Below are 24,174 nucleotides of genomic sequence, written 5' to 3' on the forward strand. Positions count from 1 at the left end.
TAAGAATCGTGTAAACAGTACATGATGACGGTATGTTCTGTGAATCATCACGTTCCATTAAAAACTCAGCATGACTTACTGTAATATAATCACGTTGATCAAGTGTCATTATATTATACTAACTCATGCTTCAATTCCCAACACTACTTCAAAAACATTCCTATTTTAAATTCAATTTTTTTTTTTTTTAGAATTTAGAAACTAACAAAGTTTCTTTTTATGTTGTAACGCAGATATTGCGAAGAGATAAAAGATTTCGGATAAGAATAGTTGTGAAAATATCTTCAGGAATATCGAAGATATTATAATAAAAGATACGATAATATGAATGATGAAGAAGATTTGTCTGTGAAGGTTTAGAATAAGAAGTAAGTTGTTTGCTAACGATTTCAGTAGACACTGAATCATTTGGATCCTTTGAAGGCAGGTTTAGTCTTTGTGATTTGTCCACAGCCTCCTTCATGGTCTGCTCAATCCGTTTTCCAGTTTCAAACCTTCTCTTTTTCTCAGCTTTACCACCATACTATTCTTTATCATCAAACTTTTAACTGTTAAAGTCGTTTACAGTTTTTGCTGCTTCATCAGCATTTTTCCAATTTCGGAGAACTAGTTCATAGTTTGGGATGTTTTTCAGAAAATTCACATTCGAAGTATGTAAGTCTAGGAGATAGACGTTATATGTATAACTTTTGACGTAAAATTGTCGCGAAATTCAAAATACTGATTGCTAATTCCCAGTAGTTGGTGTGACAATTATTATTACAGGATGTAGGTAAGTACATGATGGGGTTTTAATGAATAAGTATAGTGGCTTTTCGGAGAGGCTTAAGTCGAAAGTTAATGAAGTTGTTGATAAGTTTACTGCTAATGTGGCGAGATATGAAAGGTTCCCCGGTAACAATGATGAAGGGGTAATTGTTATAATAAGGTTTATTCGTATAAACAAATGAAGGTGATTTGCTGGAGCTGTGACAAAACTATCTATTTTGGAAAGAGATTGAAAAATTATATTTGGTAATAAATATCAAAGGATTTGACACGGATACGTGTTAAACTATAACTTTGGTTTCGAGAGCTTTTCAGATGCATGACAGTGGGTAATATGTGGTTGGATCATCATCTCACATGTCTTTAGGAATTTTGAAGTGTTTGAACACATATTGTAATTGTTAATATACATATGATGTTCTAAGATTTTGAATGATACAAATATTTTTTGTGAGTTCCATGAATAGAAATGAGGTTCTAGGACAGTTTTGAAGTCAAAGTATAGTTTTGAAAGATGTAGGAATCTAAGAGTGGTGATTTCGGTTATATCATGAATCGAATTCTGAGATTTCAAAATCAGAATATGTAATTAGATTTTGAATGAGTATGGTTGTTTTGATTTCTATAAAAGAATATATATTGTTGTGAAAGTAGGGAGTATAATGGATGATTTGCTGAATCAGATTCGAAGAATGTAACATATTAATTGTGAATTTATATATCTCTCGGGTATTACCTACCCGTTAAAAAAAATTTCACAATTAATATTTTGTACAAAAGAATTTTATTACAGTCTTTATGGAAATATATATGCGTATATTTCTTCAGATGTAATATTGATTTAATGAGTTAATATTAAATTAAACTCATTTGATTTATGGTTAAGGCTAGGATAGATAATTTCTAAACTTTAGAAATTACATAATTGCCGTAGAATCTTTCCCCAATGAAGTTATGAATCAATACTTCATCGTTGTGGTATTCCTTGGTATCTACATGGCGTATGACGTCGATGCTCGTGGGACATATTGTGAAGTTGAGATTTGCGATGCGGTTGTTGTTGGTGGTGGTAATGGTACTGTTGATGTTGTTGATGGTGGTACTGGTTATGTTGCTGGTGCTGCTGCTGGTGTTTGTAACCTTTGCACCATATTCTCCAAAGCCACTACCCGAGCGCGAAGCTCGTTGACTTCTTCTATTACACCAGGGTGATTGTCGGTTCGGATGAGCGGATAAATAAGATCTAGAATTTGGTGTAGTATACAATTATGACGAGATACTCTGGAAATGAGAGAGAAAATGGTGTTTCGGACAGGTTCGCCGGTAAGTGCTTCAGGTTCATTGCCAAGAGGGCAATGTGGTGGATGAAAGGGATCGCCTTCTTCTTGTCTCCAATGGTTAAGTAGATTATGAACCCATCCCCAATTCATCCAGAATAGATGATGGCTAATTGGTTGATCCATTCCGGTCACACTGCTTTCGGAGCTCATGTGGAAATCCATATCGGCATAGCTGTCGGAATCCGAGGAACTCGAACTGGTTGAGGGATCCATCTTGTATGATCAGGGAAAGAATTTTTTGGTATGAAATAGATTGTAGAATTTAGATTTGGTATTCTTCAATACATAATTTACATATGTATATATAATACCAAAATCCCATAAATTACGGAGGAATCTTTGAAAGATGTCAGTCAAAGTTCACAGTAACAGATATGCTAAGATAAGAATTCGTCTATACACTATTATGCAATAAATGTAGGAAAACGCGTCTAGACTTAAGAATGATAAGCAGGTAATTTCCTAAGGATGGTAAGTAGATGATTTTCGACTAAAAATGATAAGCAAAACTTTTGACATGCAGACACGGTCGAAGTCCAGACTCACTAATGCATCTTAACAACTATCAGTTAGACACACTAATGTAAGACCTGGTTCATTAAGACCACTGCTCTGATACCAACTGAAAGGACCCGTTCATATACATTATAAACGATTCACAATAGTTGATTACATCGCGAGGTATTTGACCTCTATATGATATGTTTTACAAACATTGCATTCGTTTTTAAAAGACAAACTTTCTTTACATCAAAAATTGACGGCATGCATACCATTTCCTATTACATCCAACTATAATTGACTTAATATTAATCTTGATGAACTCAACGACTCGAATGCAACGTCTTTCAAAGTATGTCTTGAATGACTCCAAGTAATATCCTTAAAATGAGCTAATGCACAGCGGAAGATTTCTTTAATACCTGAGAATAAACATGCTTTAAAGTGTCAACCAAAAGGTTGGTGAGTTCATTAGTTTATCATAATCCATCATTTCTGTAATAGTAATAGACCACAAGATTTCAGTTTCTATAAATATCCGTACACTCGCAAGTGTATAAAAGTATTCTATAAGTTGTAGGCACCCGGTAACAAGCCTTAACGTTCATGTTTTACCCTCTGAAGTACACCAGATCAGGTGTGTTTAAAATAACCTCGAAGTACTAAAGCATCCCATAGTCAGGATGGGGTTTGTCAGACCCAATAGATCTATCTTTAGGATTCGCGCCTACCGTACATAGACAAGTAGTTTAATGTTACCAAGCTAAGGGTATATTTCTGGTTTAAACCCACATAGAATTAGTTTTAGTACTTGTGCCTATTTCGTAAAACATTTATAAAACAGCGCATGTATTCTCAGCCCAAAATATATATTGCAAAAGCAACTAAAAAGGGAGCAAATGAAACTCACAATACTGTATTTCATAGCAATTATGTATATGATGGCACTGAACAAGTGCAGGGTTTGTCTCGGATTCACGAACCTATATTAAGTATATATATTTATATGTTGGTCAATATCTGTGTAACAATTTAGGTCAAGTCGTAGTGTATCACAATCCTAATGCTCGAGACTGACATGCAAAAGTCAACAAAAGTCAACTTAACCCAAAATGACTTCCAAAATCTATACATGTTTATTATATAACTTATATATATAATTGTTTTATATATTAAATATATTTATCAGATCTTATTATACTAAATAATACAAGTCATTTATTAATAAATAAAAATTTATATTAAAATTCATATATGATAAAAATATACTTTTATATATCTCAAGTAATAAAATTTATAAAATTCACTTAATATCATAAAAATATAGTGGTATGTATTATTAATGTAATTACATTACGTGTGGTAAAAATATCTTTGTACGCATATTTATTTGATAAAATAATATTGATAATAATGATAATGATAAAAATAATAAAATGATAGTTTCAATAAAAATATTAATTTTTAGTAATAAAGATAATTTTAGCAATAACATCAACTGATAACAGTTATAATAATCGTTTTAATAATAATATTAAAATTAATGATAATTCAGTTGACCATATCTTTTAATCCGTTCATCGAAACCACACGATTTCTAAATGAAAAGTTATTAATTTTTTCTTCAGCTTTTCAACGACATGCATATCATATAACTTATCTCAGTAGCATATGTACCAAATTCATGATTTATCATAAACTATTTAACGACGAAACTAAGCATACAAACATGCATAATCATATATACTCGAGCACTAGTTAGGGATACACTATTAATATATAAAAGATAAGATATGAATGCTCACGTATCAATATTGTGATTCAATATTGCAGGAAAGTACGTAGACGTAACGAAAATGATAAACGTTAGGTTGACCTCACGAGCAATACCCTCGATCAATACCCATAACCTTCATAGCTATAACCCATAATTTCCTTAGCTCTATCCCATTTGAAAACTTATTTTGAAATCGTCTGAATATAACTCTGTCGTAGTATTTTATGTATACTAATAATATCTTGAAATAATACTAAGTAAATATATATATATATATATATGTAATTCGATTGAGAGAGTTTAGAGAAATATATTTTCAAGTTTCTATGAAATAATGAAACCTATTGAATTCTATTTATAATAGATTTTTGAATTATTAAAGTGAATTATTAAAGTATGAATTATTAAAGTGAATTATTAAAGTATGAATTATTAAAGTGAATTATTAAAGTATGAATTATTAAAGTGAATTATTAAAGTAAGAATTATTAAAGTAATTTATTAAGGTATGAATTATTAAAGTGAATTATTAAAGTATGAATTATTAAAGTGAATTATTAAAGTATGAATTATTAAAGTGAATTATTAAAGTATGAATTATTAAAGTTAAAGTAAAGTAAAAGTAAAGTAAAAGTAAAGTAAAGGTAAAGTTAAAGTATAGTAAATGTATAAAACTATGTACGTATAATACGCGTATAAAAAAATATATATAATATTAATTTAAATCGTTTTATATATTTAATAAAATAAAATATAAATATCGTTATCTTTATCATACTGGTTAAGTATTGAGTTGTCAAAAAGAATAGATTTCTTAAATCACAGTGGACCTCATAACATAGGCCCGTAATCATATCATAATGTATCTGATAATTCAATTATTTGATATTATCTCTTAATTCTGTCGATAAATATATCGAAACAAATATGTTCATGTAAAGTATCATATATCTAATACTTTGTTAATGTTTTTAGTTAATATTATATATTATATATACATATCTATATACACATAATTGTTCGTGAATCGTCGAACACGGTCAAAGGGTAATTGATTACATGAATGTAGTTCCAAACTTTTTGAGATTCAACATTACAAATTCTGCTTATCGTGTCGGAAACATATAAAGGTTAAGTTTAAATTTGGTCGGAAATTTCCGGGTCGTCACAATAAGGATAAATATAATGCTCATTAGATCATATTTTGATTCATTATCAAAATTGGTGACATCAGACTCCTAGAAATGTAAGTATGTAACTTTTAATTATATTTATGTATTTACACACCATATGTGGTTACCATTTGAATAAGGTTCTATACATATTTGAAAAAAAGATCATTAGATAATCTTTTGGTTCAAAATCAAGATTTGCGACATCAGTCTATAATGATGATAATGAATATAGAAAGCATTTTCTGCATAAGCAATCAAAAGATTGGATTTGATATATATGCTGATTAACCTGTTGTATGGATATCAAAATCATTTTACATTCGAATTAAAATCTGATCGGAGATTAGTTAAGACATACAGAATTTGTATATTCATTTAAGCATTTAAAGCACTTAAATTGTAAAACAATGATAATTCAGAGATACTTGCAAAATTTATACATTGATTTAAGCATTTAATCACAAACTTCAAGTGCAAAACTGTATTCATAAAAGAAACCTTAATAAAAATCAAACGACAAAAATCGGTTAAAGTTAGCAGTTTCATTACGTCAAAAACCATAATCAAATAAAAATCAAGTTACAAAAACAATGTAATCAATGTATATTAACAATTATAAATGAACAATACGATATTTGGAATTGAAATAGTAAACCATGTTTGTACATGAATACATCGAATGCAATGCAACCTGAAACCTGAACTTTTTGATTGTAGACAATTGGAAAGGATTTAGCGGCTCTGATGAAATAAAAATCAAATTACAAAAACAATGTAATCAATGTATATTAACAATTATAAATGAACAATACGATATTTGGAATTGAAATAGTAAACCATGTTTGTACCTGAATACATCGAATGCAATGCAACCTGAAACCTGAACTTTTTGATTGTAGACAATTGGAGAGGATCTAGCGGCTCTGATTAAAAAAAAAACTTTGAAACCCTAGAAACTGGACGACCCCTATTCCTTTTTTTTATTAATAAATCCTTTTTTGAGAGAGACATGTGTTTTTCGGTATAATCTATTGAAGAATTAGGTTTGAAGGAGAAGGATCAGAGAGCAGGCGTAGGAGAAGAGAGATTAGGATTAGGGTTTCACACAGAGTGAATAGAGTGAAACGTCGAGTTTAATTTGCCAGCGTGGATAATTAGATAGGTTAATTAGTAACAATAGGGGTTAAAAGAAAGATTAACACGTCAGCTGAATAGTTTAAGGGTTAATTAAGGAGTGACACATCAGATTTTTCTTAGCGATTTATATATGTTTATAGATAGATTATAGATTTATATTTATATTTATATATATTTAAATATAGTAATAGTAATTCATTTTATGTAAGCGAGTAAACCCTCCTATGAACGAGCACATTAGCTCCTCATAAAAGGTAAAATCTCGGGTAATCAAGCCCCTGAGCGTGAGATCTGGTACCGAGTGAATTGCAATAATATAAATTGATAGACAATAATATTTAATAAATATAAAAAGGTAAACTTAATTAATAATAATATTTTATATAGAGTGATAATTATCAAAAACCTTTTAACTGTCGACATAAGAGTCATACGAGTAATAATTTAATGGAAAACATATATTCTGTACAAGTATAACTATCCCGCCAGCAGCAACGCACTTTGGGCCAGCAAAGCAGGCTGTTCTGTACTCTTGTTATTCTTATTATCATATTATACAATATTGTATTATATATGTATATTATTGTTTATTATTCTTAATATTGTATCGTTGTATATTATATACAATAATTGTATCGTTGTATATTATATACAATAAATACAATAATAATACATAATTGTATATCTTATTCTTAGTATTGTATTGTATATTATCGTATTCTAATTATCGGTTATTATTCTTATCATTGTATATTATTGTATATAACGGAGTATTATTGTTAATTATTCTTATTATTGTTTATTATTGTACATTATTCTTACTATTGTATATTATTATTGTGGTTATTAATATTATTATTATCATCATATTATTGTATATGTATATGTATATTATTACTATGTTTTAGAGTCCGTGCATTGCACGGGTATGTAAAAATCCGTGCAAAAATTATAGAAGATTATATCATTCAAGTATGTAAATAGCGAAAATAAATAAAATGTTAGAGTCCGTGCGTTGCACATGTGGGTAAAATAGTCATGCAAAATTAATTGATTTTTTCAAACAATTATTCTTTTGAGTTTAAGAGCATGTGGTGTTGACAAATTTTAAAAGTTATTTTGAGTTTAAGAGCTCGTTGTGTTAACAAATTTTAGAGTAGTTTTGGGTGGTGTTAGTAACTTAACGTCCACAAATTTTTTTTTATTTCTCAGAATTAATATCTTTTTAATTATATATGAATTATTTACTACGTAATATTTAGATAAATATGAGGCCATTGAAAATTAGTCATGGAACGTGTCACACGAAACACGTTATTAAAGTCTAAGTTATATTTGATCTACATTATCATTATATAATAATTCTTGTATAAAACATATATATGTCACATGTAATTATATTAATTTAATATTAATATTAAATATACAATATAAATAATTACAATATTTAGAATGTAGATATTAATTATTTTATTAACTGATAAAATCTCGCACACGTATCTCAATACCATTTGTTATAATATACTTACTTAATATTTACGAGTAATGTTTATTATATACTCCGTATATACTATGGTTACATCGAATTCATGGTCAAAGTTGAAAAGAATTGACTTTGAAAAGTCAATACATGACACTTATTATGGGACGGAGGGAGTATTATTTTAACCAGAAAATGCTCGAAGAAATAATAATCATCGATAAATATTCCTAATAATATTCATCATTTTTTTTTTAAATAAAGAACCTTATTTTTATTACGATATAAAGAGGGTATGAAGGTTTGAAGTTGTTGTGGTTGTTTTGGAAAGAAGGTTATATTTTTTAGAGAAATTGGGTGTCATTTTTGTAATATGACAATTATGGTACATAAGAATCTACCATTAAGACTAATCCCAAACATGACGTCTTCCTCAACACTTTTTCAGTGTCACATCAGCTTTCTCTCTTCTCTTTCCTCACCACTTCCTTCCATAATACACTAGTGCCAACAATGACATACTTTCTCAAATTTTTATTATTATTATTATTATTATTATTATTATTATTATTATTATTATTATTATTATTATTAATATTATTATTAATTATTAATCTTTTCGTTATTATTATTAACTGTATTTAGTTTATCAATTACTAAGTTAAATAAAAATTGTATTGTACATTGTATATATTGCATTGTATATTGTATATAAATAAATAATTAAAAGATAGTAATATTACAAGCAAGTGTCCGCCACTATTTTAAAAAGAAAAAAAAAAGGAAAAAAAAAGAAAAAAGAAAAAGAATACGTGGCCTTAACCACCACCACTTCTTTTTTCTTCTTCTTCTTTCACCATTTTCATTCCCACTGTTTCACTTCCATTTTTGCTCAATTTTCTTCCTCCCTTTCATTAAATTAGTTTTAACAATCAAATGATAAAAGAAAATTAGAATTATACTTGAAAAGCTCCACAAATCTCGTCCTCAAATATGCTTGTATACGAAATTGGGCAGCACGAAATGGAAAGAGAAACATGAGGGCGGCCGGAATGCCATCAGCGCCCTCAGATGGAGGCAGGGATGACATGGTGGAAGGCGGGCCGCTGGAATTGGTCTAATATGACATTATTGTGATAACAACACCAAATCTTTCCGAGAAAAAATATGCAGTCATATAAAGTTTTTGCTTTTTGTTTTTTATATATAGAAAAATAAAGCATTAATTTAAACTAGTGAAATGACCCATGAAATTACATGCTTGTTTTTTTTTTTTTTTTTTTTGAAAGATCAACAACTTTATTAAACATTAACACAAATATTACAATAGGGCCATACGGCCCTCAAACACGAATCAACTACACTATGGGCATATACGAGAAAACTAACCCTACTTCGAGAATACTCTAACAATTTACAGGGAAAAACCCTCTACTTACTAATTTGTTCTTAGTGATCCCTCGCTTGACAAACAAGCTGGGCCGGTTATAATTGCAGTACTAAACAATCTTAGCGACAAAGCAAAAGATAACCGGCTCATTTAGGTACTAACCAAGAGCTCATTAATAAGAGAGGATGAAAAAACCCTGTTACATTAGCCAATACCTTCTCTGGTAGATGGGGTGACATCAAATTTCCTTGGGTTAGTTATCCAATTTAGCCAATCAAGATTTCCATATTTAAGCCTCGAGGAGATCCATTCAAATGATTTGGATTGAATTTCGGACACAATTTTTGCATTGCAATATCTAGGCTTATTAAAAACATGATCATTCCTATTTCTCCAAACGAAGTATGTAGTAACCCAAACTATCGCTTGCCAAATGGAAGAGCCTGTGGAAGATTGAAAGTTTGAATTCGAGCATTTTGCAAGGTCGGAGATGTCCACGAAATTAGAAGTATTTATATTCCACCATTTGAAAACTCTATCCCAAATGTCAGAAGCCGTGATACAACGAATAAGTGTGTGATTTAGAGTTTCAATGGCATCGTCACAAACTGGGCATCTAGTAGAGTGAAGATCAATGCCTCGACGATCAAGTTCGGTTCTAACCGGGAGTTTATTTTGACAAGCCCGCCAGATGAGAATACCAATTTTTTGGGGAATTAAATTGTTTCTGAGTGTTGGTTCGAGATGGATAATACTTGGGGACTGTAATTCTTCCAACATAATGATCATAGATTTAGAAGAGAACCTTCCCGAGTGACAAGGCTTCCAAATCCATTCATCCGATGCTTTTCCTGATGATTTCACCTCGGAAACAATTTTTTCGAGCTGCTGTAACTCGGAGGTAAGACGCCATTTTGGTGTCGAAGTCCAATCCCAGCTTAAGACTACTCGGTCATCAATCCATTTTAATCTATCCGCGATGGTAGCATCTTGGTTCGCCTCAATTCTGAAGAGCCGTGGAAAAGCGGTCTTTAGTTCAACATTACCGACCCATTTCTCGCTCCAAAACTTTGTTTCCGTACCTGCGCCAATAGACTTAACAAACTCATTAGTAATATCACACCCTAACTTGGTTAGGGTGTGTTTGACATTAATAATATTAAACCACGTACGGCCAACTAACTTTTTGATGTTTGCCGAATTTGAGGAGATACACTCCAACCCCCCGTTATCACCATAAATACTTTTTATGACCTTTACCCAAAGTGATCCATTGTTAGTTAAGAATTTCCACCACCACTTAGTTAGGAGGGTTAAGTTTTTATTTTTTAGCGATCCAATGTTTAACCCGCCCGACTCATAAGGCAACAAAATATGTTCCCAACAAACCCATGCCATCTTTTTTTGCTCTCCTGACCCACCCCAGAAAAAATCACGCCTAAGACCTTCAAGATCTTTTAGGACACCCACCGGTGCCTTGAAAAGGGAAAAGTAGTAAAGAGGTAGACTAGTGAGCACCGACTTGATTAAGGTAAGTCTACCGCCAAAAGAGATAGTTTTGCATTTCCAATCCGCGAAACGTTTTTTAAATTTATCGAAAATGGGTGTCCAGTTTTTATACAATTTGGGGTTAGCCCCGATAGGGAGTCCAAGATAATTAAAAGGGAAGGACCCTTCGAAGCAACCAAACGTTTTTTAAATTTATCGAAAATGGGTGTCCAGTTTTTATACAATTTGGGGTTAGCCGCGAAACGTTTTTTAAATTTATCACATGCTTGTTTAAACGAAACAGTTTTATATGCTTCATGTATTAAGTGAATGTAAATGTTAAAGTCATTTAGTTTAATGACATGTGAAATCACGGATTCCGAGTAAGAAACTTTTCGTTTTTACAACTATATTAATGTACTTAAGTTGGTTAGAATTAATTAACTACATTCTATCACCACCATCTTCCCATTTTCATCAAAATTACTATTTTTTGGTCATAAAAGCCTACATTTCAAACTTTTATTGAGACATGTATTTTACATACATATGTAACGTAATTAATCCCGTAAAAAGAACCCATATTTGAATTTAAATAATAATAATAATAATAATAATAATAATAATAATAACAACAACAACAACAACAATAATAATAATAATAATAATAATAATAATAATAATAATAATAATAATAATAAAGTCTGTTTAAAAATTAAGTATTTATAATAATTATTATTAGCTATAACAAATGGCTCTTGAATTTTTTTAAAAACTAATATACAATTATTATATGAAGGTTGTACAATATGCTTCAAGGTTTGTACATGTTTTCATGAGGTGTTTTATAAAAGATTGTACAATTTGTTTTAAAGTTTGTACAAATGGTTATGAGGGTGTATTAATAAGGTTGTACATAATGTTTCAAATATTGTACATATGAGATGAGATCACCTAAAGATTATATTTTTAATTGTAAATTAAATGATTAACGATGTCACTTAAGTTGCTTAGATTTTTTTTTTTTGTTAAGTTAAATTTTTTTAATGAAGGAAAAAACTTATTTATGATAACATTATTTTAAAAATTTAATAGAAGTTATAGATTAATTTATAGCCCAAAAGAATATTTAGCCCATTAAAAAGCCTGCTAAGATAAACCAGTTTGCAAAAGGCCCAAATGATTAATCGCCTAAATAAATAAGATGACTGTGTACAAGTACAACGTAGATTGACCATTGACCCATTGTTGCTCCTTGCAAAGCGAATAGACACAAGCCGTTCGGAGATATCAAGGGACTTCATCTCGACCTCACCGAACCTCTTTTTATAACCAAATTAATCAATCAATCAATCAATTAATCGATCCATACACATATACGTACACTCTTTCTGTATCTATACACACGTTACTCTCTGTAACGACAATTAATGGCGACGTTTTATTCATCGACACATTGTCCATCATCATCATCCTCATCGGTTTATTATTCCAATAATTCATTTTTTGTTAATGGAAGTAATAAAAATAGGGTTCATCAGCGTATTATATCGTTATCCTCGAAACGATGTCGTTCTAGAAATTTGTCCTTAAAACTCTCCAAAGCTGTTAATGTGCAAGATGGTTAGTTATACTCAGCTTATTTAATTTGTTTATTTTACCTAATTATTGCAATTAACTTCTAGTTTCATTTTTATGAATGTTTTCTTAAAATTAATCATTTTTTATATCTAGGTTGACTTTTATTGTAAATTCAAGATTAATGATACTGAACTTGAAACATATTAAGGCTTTATCAAGAATTTAGATGCTGTTACTTACAATAGACATTGAATATGAATTTGTTCAGGACATGGACCATCAACAACAACATTAAAACTATTTATAATATTAGGGTTCAAGAGATGGTACAAGCATTTGATAGCTGTCAGACATCTAGGAAGAATATTCGCTGTTTCGACCCATTTGCGAACCCTTAACAGGGTTCTTTCGGAGTGCGATTTTGACTATATCGCCCAATTGTTGACCATAGGGTTTGGGATTTGTGGATATTTGAAGGAGGCTATTGGTCTTCTTTTAAAACGTAGAGCCGAAATCCACAACCTGAAATTAGGCATAATTAAAACACTTCTCATTTATTTGCACATGATCATTATCACCTTTACTTTATATGTTTGTTTGATTGGTTGTAATATGAAAGTGGAGTGTATTTTGGGATCTTATGTGTTGCATACTGATCGTTTATAGGCGTTGCTACAACGTTGAAAGGATCTGCTGCTGAAAGCGATGTTCCTGTTAAGATACTGAAAGATGGAATTTTGTCGGTCCCGCCTGTCACACCTCCAGAAGAACTTAAAGATATTGCTAGTTTTGATTTTAATAAAGACAAGTCTACTGTTAGTATTACAGTAGTTGGAGCCTCGGGTGATCTTGCTAAGAAGAAGATATTTCCTGCTCTTTTTGCACTTTATTATGAAGGTTGTCTCCCCGAGGTTTGTGTTTTTTTTTAGTACCGTAAATTATTCGGTTGAGTAAATTAAGCATCACGGCCTACTAATGGTTTTATGTTTCGAAATTGTTGACAGCATTTTACTATATTTGGGTATGCGCGTAGTAAGATGAGTGATGCTGAACTTAGAACCATGGTTAGCAAGACACTGACATGCAGAATCGATCAACGGTAAATAAAGTTCTAAAAAAACTCGGGCTATTTTGATTCTCGTATTGTTTTTTAAAAAACTATCGGCATTAGTAGTTGTTGATTTTGTGAATCGAATGAATGAAACATAGGGAGAACTGTGGAGAAAAAATGGACCAGTTTCTCGAAAGATGTTTTTACCACCCGGGTCAATATGACTCTCAACAAAACTTCTTGGAGCTCGACAAAAAGCTCAAGGAACACGAGGTAACATATAGTAATGCAGTCTGAAACTAGGCCGGTTTATAAACAAGTTGATGCATTTTAAAAACCAATCCACTCGAATTGTAGACTAACCAAGTAACCATCTTTAAACATTATGACAAATAGCATCAACTGTTTAGTCTTTGCCAAGTCGGGTGTTTTTGTTGTTTTTTTGCAATTTCACTACAGTTATGTAATGAAAATAGTCTAGTCATGCATTATAAATTGTAATGTTTTATAAAGTGACAACAACTAAATCTTGATGTAGGATGGAATGGTGGCAAACCGTCTTTTCTATCTATCGATTCCACCAAATATATTCATAGATGCTGTTAAGTGTGCCAGCTCATCAGCGTCTTCTGCAAACGGATGGACGAGGGTAATTGTCGAAAAACCATTTGGTCGGGATTCCGAATCATCTGCTGCATTAACAAGATCGCTTAAGCAATACTTGGATGAAGATCAAATTTTTAGGTAGGTTTTGTTACCCTTATTAATATCTTTAATTTTTTATGTGAATATGGACAATAATTTTACTTAAAAATTGTTAATTTTTTTTTTTTGCAGAATAGATCATTATCTTGGTAAAGAGTTAGTGGAGAATCTTTCGGTGCTTCGGTTTTCTAACTTAATTTTTGAGCCCTTGTGGTCAAGACAGTATATAAGAAATGTACAATTCATATTCGCTGAAGATTTTGGTACCGAAGGCCGAGGAGGGTAATCATCCTCTCCATTTTATAAAAAATTATATCATCAATTTGTTACTATTATATAAGTAATGTACAATTCATATTTACATTATTTTTTTTTATTTGGTTTTAGATACTTTGACAATTATGGAATCATTAGAGACATTATGCAAAACCATCTGCTTCAGATATTGGCTCTTTTTGCCATGGAAACTCCTGTCAGCTTGGATGCAGAAGATATTAGAAACGAAAAGGTTCTAATTTGTTTAATAAATTAAAAATAAATTTTTTACTTGTTTTAGAGTTGCAAACGTGCTGTCTCTAATTTGCAGAGTGAGCGATTTTGCATAAGTTATGAAGTTTACTTTGTAAATACAAAAAGAAACATCATACTTGATCTCAAATTTTCTTTTTTCTTTTTTTTTTCTTCCAAAATTGGTTGTATTTTTGTTATGAATAATAGTAACAATGATGATAAATTTGCAACAAAAAGCTAAGAAGCACATTACAGTCTTATCCAAGGTTGAAAAAGACGCGAGACGGGGTCAAGACTGTCGGGACCTTAAAACGTCGAGACGGGTCGAGATGGATGTTGACTGACTGTTGACCGATTTTAAAGCCAAAAAAACCTTCGTTGATAAGTTTGTACCTATAATCGCTATTATAATTAATATAATAGAAAAAAACAACAATAAACTATGTCAATTTTGATCGATTTGACCGACTTTTCACCGATTTTAACCGAGTTTTTCGACTTTTGACCGACGTTGACCCGACCTTTTCTTGCATTTGACCCGACTTTTTCCGTTGACCGACTTATTAGAAGACGGGACGGGGTCGAGACAGACTAGTCACCAAAACGCCGCAATGGGTGTCGCAACGGACGTCGTTTACAACACTGGTCTTATCTTTAAATAGATCAAATCAATAAATACTTAATCTTTTTGTTGGTTTACAGGTGAAAGTACTTCGTTCTATGAGGCCTTTACAACTAGATGACGTTGTAGTAGGGCAATATAAAAGTCACACAAGAGGGGGTGTTACGTACCCGGCTTACACCGATGACAAGACTGTACCAACTAACAGTCTAACACCAACTTTTGCTGCCGCTGCTTTATTTATTGATAATGCCAGATGGGATGGAGTCCCCTTTTTAATGAAGGCTGGTAAAGCTTTGCATGATCGCAGGTTCGTAAATAAACATATTTAATGATATGGCGCAGTTATTTTAAACTATATATATAAATTTATGATTACGTAATGCCCTTTTCCCTCATTCAGGGCTGAGATAAGAGTGCAATTCAGACACGTACCAGGAAATTTATATAACAAGAAAATTGGGACGGATCTTGACCTAGCCACAAATGAGCTTGTTATTCGTGTCCAGCCAGATGAGGCCATATATCTCAAGATTAATAACAAAGTTCCTGGTTTGGGCATGCGGTTGGACCGAAGCAACCTTAATCTTCTTTATGCAGCAAGGTAACATCCTTTTATTTTTTTAAATCCAAAATTGCATGTTACAAGGAAACAATGAAAGGTATTATTGTGGGCTTGTGGGTCGCAGAGTGAAGGTTAAATAAAAAAATATATTTGAATCTAATGATTCATTTAATATTCAATAAAATACTTAAAACAGGTATTCAAAGGAGATTCCTGATGCATATGAAAGGCTTCTTCTTGATGCTATCGAAGGAGAAAGAAGACTCTTTATACGGAGTGACGAATTAGATGCAGCTTGGTCATTATTTAGTCCTGTACTGAAGGAGCTTGAAGATAAGAAGATTGTACCTGAGTACTACCCGTATGGCAGTCGGGGTCCCGTTGGATCACATTATCTTGCAGCTAGGTACAAGGTTCGGTGGGGTGATGTTGGTTCAGAGCAGTAATTCAAAGAACATATATTTTTTTTTTTTTTAGTTTCTGTACCAAAAATTTGAGAAAAACCTATATAGGACAACTGTTCAATTTCGTTTTGTTATTATAGGTTCTTAAGGGTGTAAGGAACTAAGTAGCAATAATGCAACAAATGAGTTAAGTTCTCTAATTTTGCTGTTGGTTTAGTCTAAATTGTTCTTATAACCAATTCAAAATTGCTGGTTACTAATTATATTTGTTCCTGTCGTGTATTATTAGTCATCTTATATTGTTATTATTATTATCATATATAATCATTGGTGATTAGTTTATGGTACAAGATACTGTTTGAGTTGATTTACAATGAGAAGTGGATGACATATATTTATATTTGCCCAAAATCTTACCAAAAGAAATTTGCTCCATTTATTTTACTTAGAGTTTACTCTCCATTGGTATCTTATATGTTATTTATGCTTCTTTTAATGCTATAAACATACTTTTTTTTGAACGGCTATATCGGCATCAAAATTGAAAACGGATCAGTCAACCTGGTCTACGAATCTATTCTAACTATCAACGAATTCTTCGGCATCATCAAGAGAAGATTTAACCACATTCACGATCATATACCACCCCACACACGTTAGAAGTAAACCCAATTCGCGACGATGTTGGCAACACGATCGAAGGTTGAAAACCCAATTCACGATCATATGCCCCATTGTTACCCAATTTCTATTTGCACTGCACAGATCACCGAAGGAATTCTCATAATCGACACCGCTCTTGCAACGAGACAAGAAGATTTGAAATATAAATAAGTTCACTAGCTGCCCTTCCTCTTGGAGGTCCTTGACCAAGACCAAATGCCATTTTTAATATTAATAGTATTATTATTAATATTAGTATTGTTAGTATTTATATTCGTATTATAAGTATTTTTATTAGTAGTACTATTAGTAATTTTATTAGTATTGTTATTTGTTAGTATTATTAGTATTTTTAGCATTATTAGTATTATTATTAATATTAATACTACTTTTATTATTATTATAGTATTATCAGTATTATTAGTATTGTTTGTATTTTAATTAGTATTATAATTATTATTAGTAATTAGTATTTTTATTCGTACTTTTATTAGTATTAATCATATTATTGTTAGTACTAATAGTATAGTATTTTTACTAGTATTAGTATTTTTTTATCAGTATTATTCATATTATTATTAGTGTTAACAATATTTTTATTAGTATTATTAATACTTCTTTTAGTATTATAGTATTATATCAGTATTGTTAGTATTTTAATTAGTAGTACTATTACTATTAGTATTTTTATTAGTACTTTTATTAGTATTATTCGTATTATTATTAGTTTAATTAATAATTAATATTAGTATTAATAGTATTTTTATAGTACTAGTAGTTTTTTATTAGTATTATTAATATTAGTATTGGTATTATTAGTATTTTTAATAATTATTAATATTAGTATTATTAGTATTATTACTGCTAATGATATTGATAGTAATTTAAGTTAGTATTGTTATTATTAATATCATACTAGCTTAAAACCCGCAAGATTTGTGGGTTTCGATAATAAAAATTAGTAATATAATATATTATTTATGAGCACGTCAATGTAATCGACAAAAATTATGTATAAGAAACAAATCAAGGAAAACATGAAGTTAAAGAAAATTGTAGTAACAATTAACTATTATAAAAAGACTGAATATATCTAAAGTTCAAACGTTAATTAAAAAAGAAAATTGACGACGTAATACATTTAATGTATTCAACCAATCGGAATGCATTTTTGATAATTTAAGTGGATCTTAATTATATACATATGTATCTGACACCAAAAAAACAATCAGAAAATAATCAAACATTAAAATAAAGTTATGTTTTTAAACATAGACTATGAAAATTTTAATTAAACAAATTAAAATGTTACCACTATTATATTCGTTTTCTGAAATCCTGTAAACATGTTAAGTCAATTTGAATAGTTAATATAACATTCCTAAAATATTAAATTTTTTAGAAGCATATCGATATTTTTTCTAGATTCAAATTGATAGAATGAAGTGATGATTGAATATCAACCTGGTTTACCATACCAATGAATAGCTGCCCCACAAGTACACAATGCTCGTTTATTGATCTGATTGATGTACCACTATGAAAGCTGCAAATGTCACGATCAAACCGTTTAGCCTATCTCCCTTTTTCTTACTGACACGCATTGGTCGCAAACTAAGATAGATAAGATTTTAAGTAATCATAGGTTCATTGTGAATGTATATTATAAAGAAATATCTAATGGAGGAATAGAAGGATGTTATCTCATCTTGAGCTGTTATATTATACATCGTGGAACCTGGATCCTTCATTGATAATAGGAAGACCAATAACATTTGCAAATGTTGTACATAATGTTAAGTGTAGCAAGATCCGATGATCTTGTTTAACACGTATAATAAAACTATTTAGTAATTACCTTTTACAGGATTTCATGATTTTGTTCCATGATAACTAACAATAGTTTCATTCGTACCATATACTATATATTTAAAATAATTCAAACTCACATAGAACTATATTAACTCTAAATCAAAGTAACAATTAGTATTTTTATTTTTTCAACACAAAATCAAATATAGAGTAAAGAACTTGCAATCACATCGGGCACATGAGATGGTTATACATTTCACACAATCCTATAATTCAAATTTTTTTTTTGTCTATAGAGGTGCACTAAAACCCATTTGACCCAACTGAGCCATTTGACCTATCACCCAATGTAGATTGGTAATCAAATGTTGTAATTGCTGTCATGAACAGAAAATAAGTTTGAAGCAGAACACGTCTTATAAACTATTTCAACACAACTATGCGGAAAGATATTGATGCAGATATGAACGTAAATGTTGTTGGATTTGTTGGTGGCCCAAGTCAAGCAAAATGGGCCTATTATATTTTCCAATGTTGGGCCAGACTTTTGGAGGATAGATCCTGGTTAACGTATTCTTGGAAGGGAGTTTGATTCAAACTCAAATTGTGTCATTATCTTTAATTTTTATGTTTATCCATATATTTAATTTGTTTAGCATGAAGTTTATCCAAAAGTTAGGTGGTTATCTTGATTTAGCCGTATACTTGGTTGGGGCTATAAAAGGCCTTGGGTTTTAATTGTAAAATTCAGTTTTGGATTATTTATATTTGAGTGAATAAAAAAGCCGAGGCTTTTATTTTTCCTTTTATTCTTTTCATTCCATATTTTGGATCTATTTCTGTTTGGCCACGATTCTTTTGCATTATTTGGTATCCAGAGCTCAGGTTTTGGCCAAACAATGTTTTGTGGAGGTTATCGAGGAGACTATTGCAGAATCGCCGATCGAGGCAGCGATGGGGATAATCGTAGACACGCCGAAAGAGGCAACGAAGACCCTCGAGACGCAGAAATTGAACGATTATATAAGCGAATCGCCGAGTTGGAACTGAACCAACAACGATTCCCTGCGCACTACGATTCGGAACGAATCGATTCAGAAATCATCTATGATACGGATGGTGAAGATGGAGAATCCATCTATGATTCGGATCCTATTTATGATACGGATGGTGAAGAATGTTTTTCTTTTTTTGAAATTAAAGAAATTGAAAAGGAGGAAATTGTTGCTTGTGGTGCGGCTGTCCAAGGTGCTATATTGACCGGTGAAAACAACCAAAAGGAACAAGTTTTTTCAACCTATTCTGATAATAAGCATGGTGTTTTGGTTCAAGTATTCGAATGTCAGAAGCATAAAAGTCCTATTCACAATGATAAGGGAAGGTTATCAAAGAAAGACACTAAAAAGAGGGTGAAACAACTCGAGGAATTTGAAGACGAGATGAAGGAGCTGGAGAGTATTTTTTCAACCGATGCGTGTTCTCACTTCTTAGACTCGAGGACGAGTCTTTTCGAAGAAGGGGTGGATGATGCAGATATGAACATAAATGCTGTTGGATTTGTTGGTGGCCCAAGTCAAACAAAATGGGCCTATTATATTTCCAATGTTGGGCCAGACTTTTGGAGGATAGATCCTGGTTAACGTATTCTTGGAAGGGAGTTTAATTCAAACTCAAATTGTGTCATTATATTTTATTTTTATGTTTATCCATATATTTAATTTGTTTAGCGTGAAGTTTATCCAAAAGTTAGGTGGTTATCTTGATTTACCCGTATACTTGGTTGGGGGTATAAAAGGCCTTGGGTTTTAATTGTAAAACTCAGTTTTGGATTATTTATATTTGAGTGAATAAAAAAGCCGAGGCTTTTATTTATCCTTTTATTCGTTTCATTCCATATTTTGGATCTATTTCTGTTTGGACACGATTCTTTTGCATTAGATATATGTGTACAAAATTGATAACAGAAGAGTACCTCTAAAAAGTTAGGTTCACTTGACTATCCCTCTACATATTGTTGGAGTATGAATCTAAAAATTACTTAACTACGGTACATCGACATCCCAAATTGCCTACTTAAATAGTCTTAATAGCTAAATTACCAATCACAATAAACATTGACAATAAAGCAATCACAAATGTAAGAAAGCAATGTAAAAGTATATGACCCGTTTGGACCCAGTTGACCAGTGACCCGTTTGGACCCATTACCAAATCGACCCAACCTGACCCATTTGGACCAGTTTGATCCATGACCCATTTCAATCCAAAACCACTTTGACCCGTTACCTAAACCGACTCAACCTGACCCGTTAATAAAATCGACTCAACCTGACCCGTTTGCCAGGTATACTTTTTTGTTGTAGTAGGGGCTTTAAGACATTTACACTTGATGAAACTTTCTTGGTTACATTGGCCAAAACAGAATACGATTTCATTGATTCTTGATCACATAGTTTGTATGGGAAGCTACTTAATTTTGATAATTATTTTTTCAAAATGCAGGTTTAGACCTGAACCGTTATGACCCAATTATGTTGTGACCCAAAACTGTTTCAACCAGGTTGCCAAACTAACCCACCAGGCGCCAACCCTTGAGCTTTAATGTGGCCTAGAGGATTAACAACTTTACCCACTCCATTGTGGTTCTTTGGAGGCTACTTAAATAAGAAAATATATTATCCAAGTCAAAAGGAGCAATAAGCTTGTTACTTATTGGCAATACCTTAATATACGTTTAACTTCATGTAGATGGTTGTAGCGATTCTGCACAGCCTCCATATATTCATGCTTCTAACGTTCTCGTGGACGAATCTGCACACACAACACCATATACTTTAATACACCCCTGATGCACCACAATAAACCATCCGCAAACTAACTAACTTACTAACAAACTGGAGCATGACCAATATAAAGCAAACCCCAAAAAAGAAATAACATACACCCATAACTAAGACCAACATGTTCGTTTCTTTATAGAGGGCTTCGTTTTTAGTTAAATGTATAGGATATCTGGATTTGATGCTCAACAACATTAGTGGTTGCAACTTGAACAAAAAAAAAGAACACATTATTATAAACACAACAGATTACAAAGTTAGAAAAACACAACACATTACATAGTCATAGTAGGTTAGTTCAAATGAAATATCAAATATGAAATATATAAGTCTTAAAAAAATAAGTTGAGAATTTCATTAACGTTGGTTATGCATAATTAAGGTACTGCATAAATAAAATGAGTTGCAAACCTTATTATAAAATGGAGATAGCTCGTTGACGCTAATCAAGAAACCGGCAGTTGCAGTGTTAATCGATTGTTAAAAAGGAAAAAAAAATACCCCAATTGATTCCTTCTTTATTACTTGCTTCCGCTGGTAAGATGAATTGGAATGGGAATCTAGGTTCACATAATGCTTAGGTATTATTGAATCGACAGTTGCAGTGTTGATCAATTTTTGAACTTGTTATAGGGTTCGAATGAATCAGGCGATCAATTTAGGGTTCGGTTAGGGAAAAATTTAGGGTGGAATGAAAAACGTGAATGAAAGGGATGAGGGTGACCCTTAAAATGTGTTTTTCCTCCCGTATACTAATCTAATGTAAGGGTATTTAGGGTGTTTTAATTGTTGAATTGGACTTATTGATCAATAATTTGAATGAATGGATAGATGATGAGGGTAGGGTTTGTCTTTTAGTTGATCTAATGGTTAGAATCCAATGAATTTTTTTAACATATTTCAATTAAGCTTTTCTTATAATGTATAGTGTAGATGTAGATTATTATTATTATTATTATTATTATTATTATTATTATTATTATTATTTTCAGTATTATATTTTTAGTTTTTTATTAGTGTTATTTGCACTATTAGTATTACCATTAGTAGTATTATCGGCAATTATTAGTATTGCTAGTATTTGTTTAGTATTATTAGTATTTTTATAAATACGATTAGAATTACTAGAACATTTATTAGTAGTATTTACATTATTATTAGCATTTTAATTAGTATTATTCCAAGTATTATTATAAGTATTATTAGTTTTTAATAGTATTATTATTTGAATTATTAGTATTATTGGTATTATTATCGGTATTAATAGTAAGTATTTTTTTATTATTATTATTCTATTATTACTATTAGTATATTATTAGTAATTTTATTAGTATTAGTAATTTGAGTAGTACTATTAATCAATACTATTATTAGTATTCCTATTAGTGTTATTAGCTTTATTATTAGGATTATTAGTAGTTTCATTAGTATTATCAGTATTATCAGTATTCTTATTAGTATTATTATTATTATTATTATTTATATTTATTACTATTATTGGTAATATTATTAGGATTATTGGTATTATTATTAGTATTTTGTATTATTATTTATATTTATAATATTAGTATTATTGGTATTATTATTAGGATTATTGGGATTATTATTAGTATATTCGTATTATTATTATTTTAATTTGTATTATTATTACAGTAGTATTAATATTATTGGTGTTATTATTAGTATTTGTATTTGTTTTTTTTAACAGCGATTGGGATCATCCGAGGAGGACTAAATCATCAGTTGCGATCATCTCCCGTTTTGACTATGCCGATGCAGCGATAATAACCCCTTCCCCATCACTGCCCGGGAGGAAACCTTAAAAACGATCTAAGGGCACGGCCAAATAAAACCCCCTCCCTTTTACCCCCCAAACGATATGGGAAAGGCGCCGTGTGTGGATACTTCATGGCAGAGATGAAATTGTGTTTTTAATATGTAGCCAACGGGGATCGAACTCTTGACCTCCGATAAAGGAGGCAGGCCACCAACCGCTGGACCACATCATAATTTCTAGTAGTTTTATTTGTATTATTTGTAATTATATTAGTATTATTAGTATTACTATTATTACTAGCATGTCCTAAACTCTTAACCAAGCCATAGGGCTATGTTTAGAAACACTCTTAATAGTATTATTTGTATTTTGATTTGTATTATGAATATTTTTATTAGTATTATTAGTATAAAAATTTTATTATTGGTATTACAATTATTATTTTATTATTAGTATTATTGTTAGTATTATTAGTATTCTTGGTATTATTATGTGATTAGTATTCTTAATAATAGTATTATTAGTATTTTTTTTAATAGTATTATTTTTAAGTAGCATTAGTATTTTTATTAGTATTATTAGTATTTA

The 24,174-nt window shown here is 30.8% G+C and overlaps 1 protein-coding gene across 1 annotated transcript; it reads left to right on the top strand.

Moving 5' to 3' along the window:
• Positions 1–12,432: 12,432 nt before the first annotated feature.
• On the top strand, positions 12,433–16,702 carry LOC139861140 (glucose-6-phosphate 1-dehydrogenase, chloroplastic-like). Its single transcript, XM_071849440.1, has 10 exons — positions 12,433–12,679; positions 13,304–13,548; positions 13,642–13,736; positions 13,847–13,961; positions 14,227–14,432; positions 14,526–14,675; positions 14,781–14,901; positions 15,606–15,835; positions 15,929–16,129; positions 16,287–16,702. The coding sequence occupies exons 1-10, from the start codon at positions 12,487–12,489 to the stop codon at positions 16,534–16,536; spliced, it is 1,806 nt and encodes a 601-aa protein (XP_071705541.1). The 5' UTR covers positions 12,433–12,486; the 3' UTR covers positions 16,537–16,702.
• Positions 16,703–24,174: the final 7,472 nt, after the last annotated feature.

Source organism: Rutidosis leptorrhynchoides, chromosome 8 (genome assembly GCF_046630445.1).
Source record: "Rutidosis leptorrhynchoides isolate AG116_Rl617_1_P2 chromosome 8, CSIRO_AGI_Rlap_v1, whole genome shotgun sequence".
NCBI classification, from domain to species: Eukaryota; Viridiplantae; Streptophyta; class Magnoliopsida; order Asterales; family Asteraceae; genus Rutidosis; species Rutidosis leptorrhynchoides.

Excerpts from the sequence above, each read along its gene's own strand:
- LOC139861140 (XM_071849440.1), top strand. The coding sequence starts at position 12,487 with ATGGCGACGTTTTATTCATCGACACATTGTCCATCATCATCATCCTCA. Across the intron at positions 13,549-13,641 it reads ATGAAGGTTGTCTCCCCGAG|CATTTTACTATATTTGGGTA; the intron begins GTTTGTGTTTTT and ends AATTGTTGACAG. Across the intron at positions 14,902-15,605 it reads AAGATATTAGAAACGAAAAG|GTGAAAGTACTTCGTTCTAT; the intron begins GTTCTAATTTGT and ends GTTGGTTTACAG.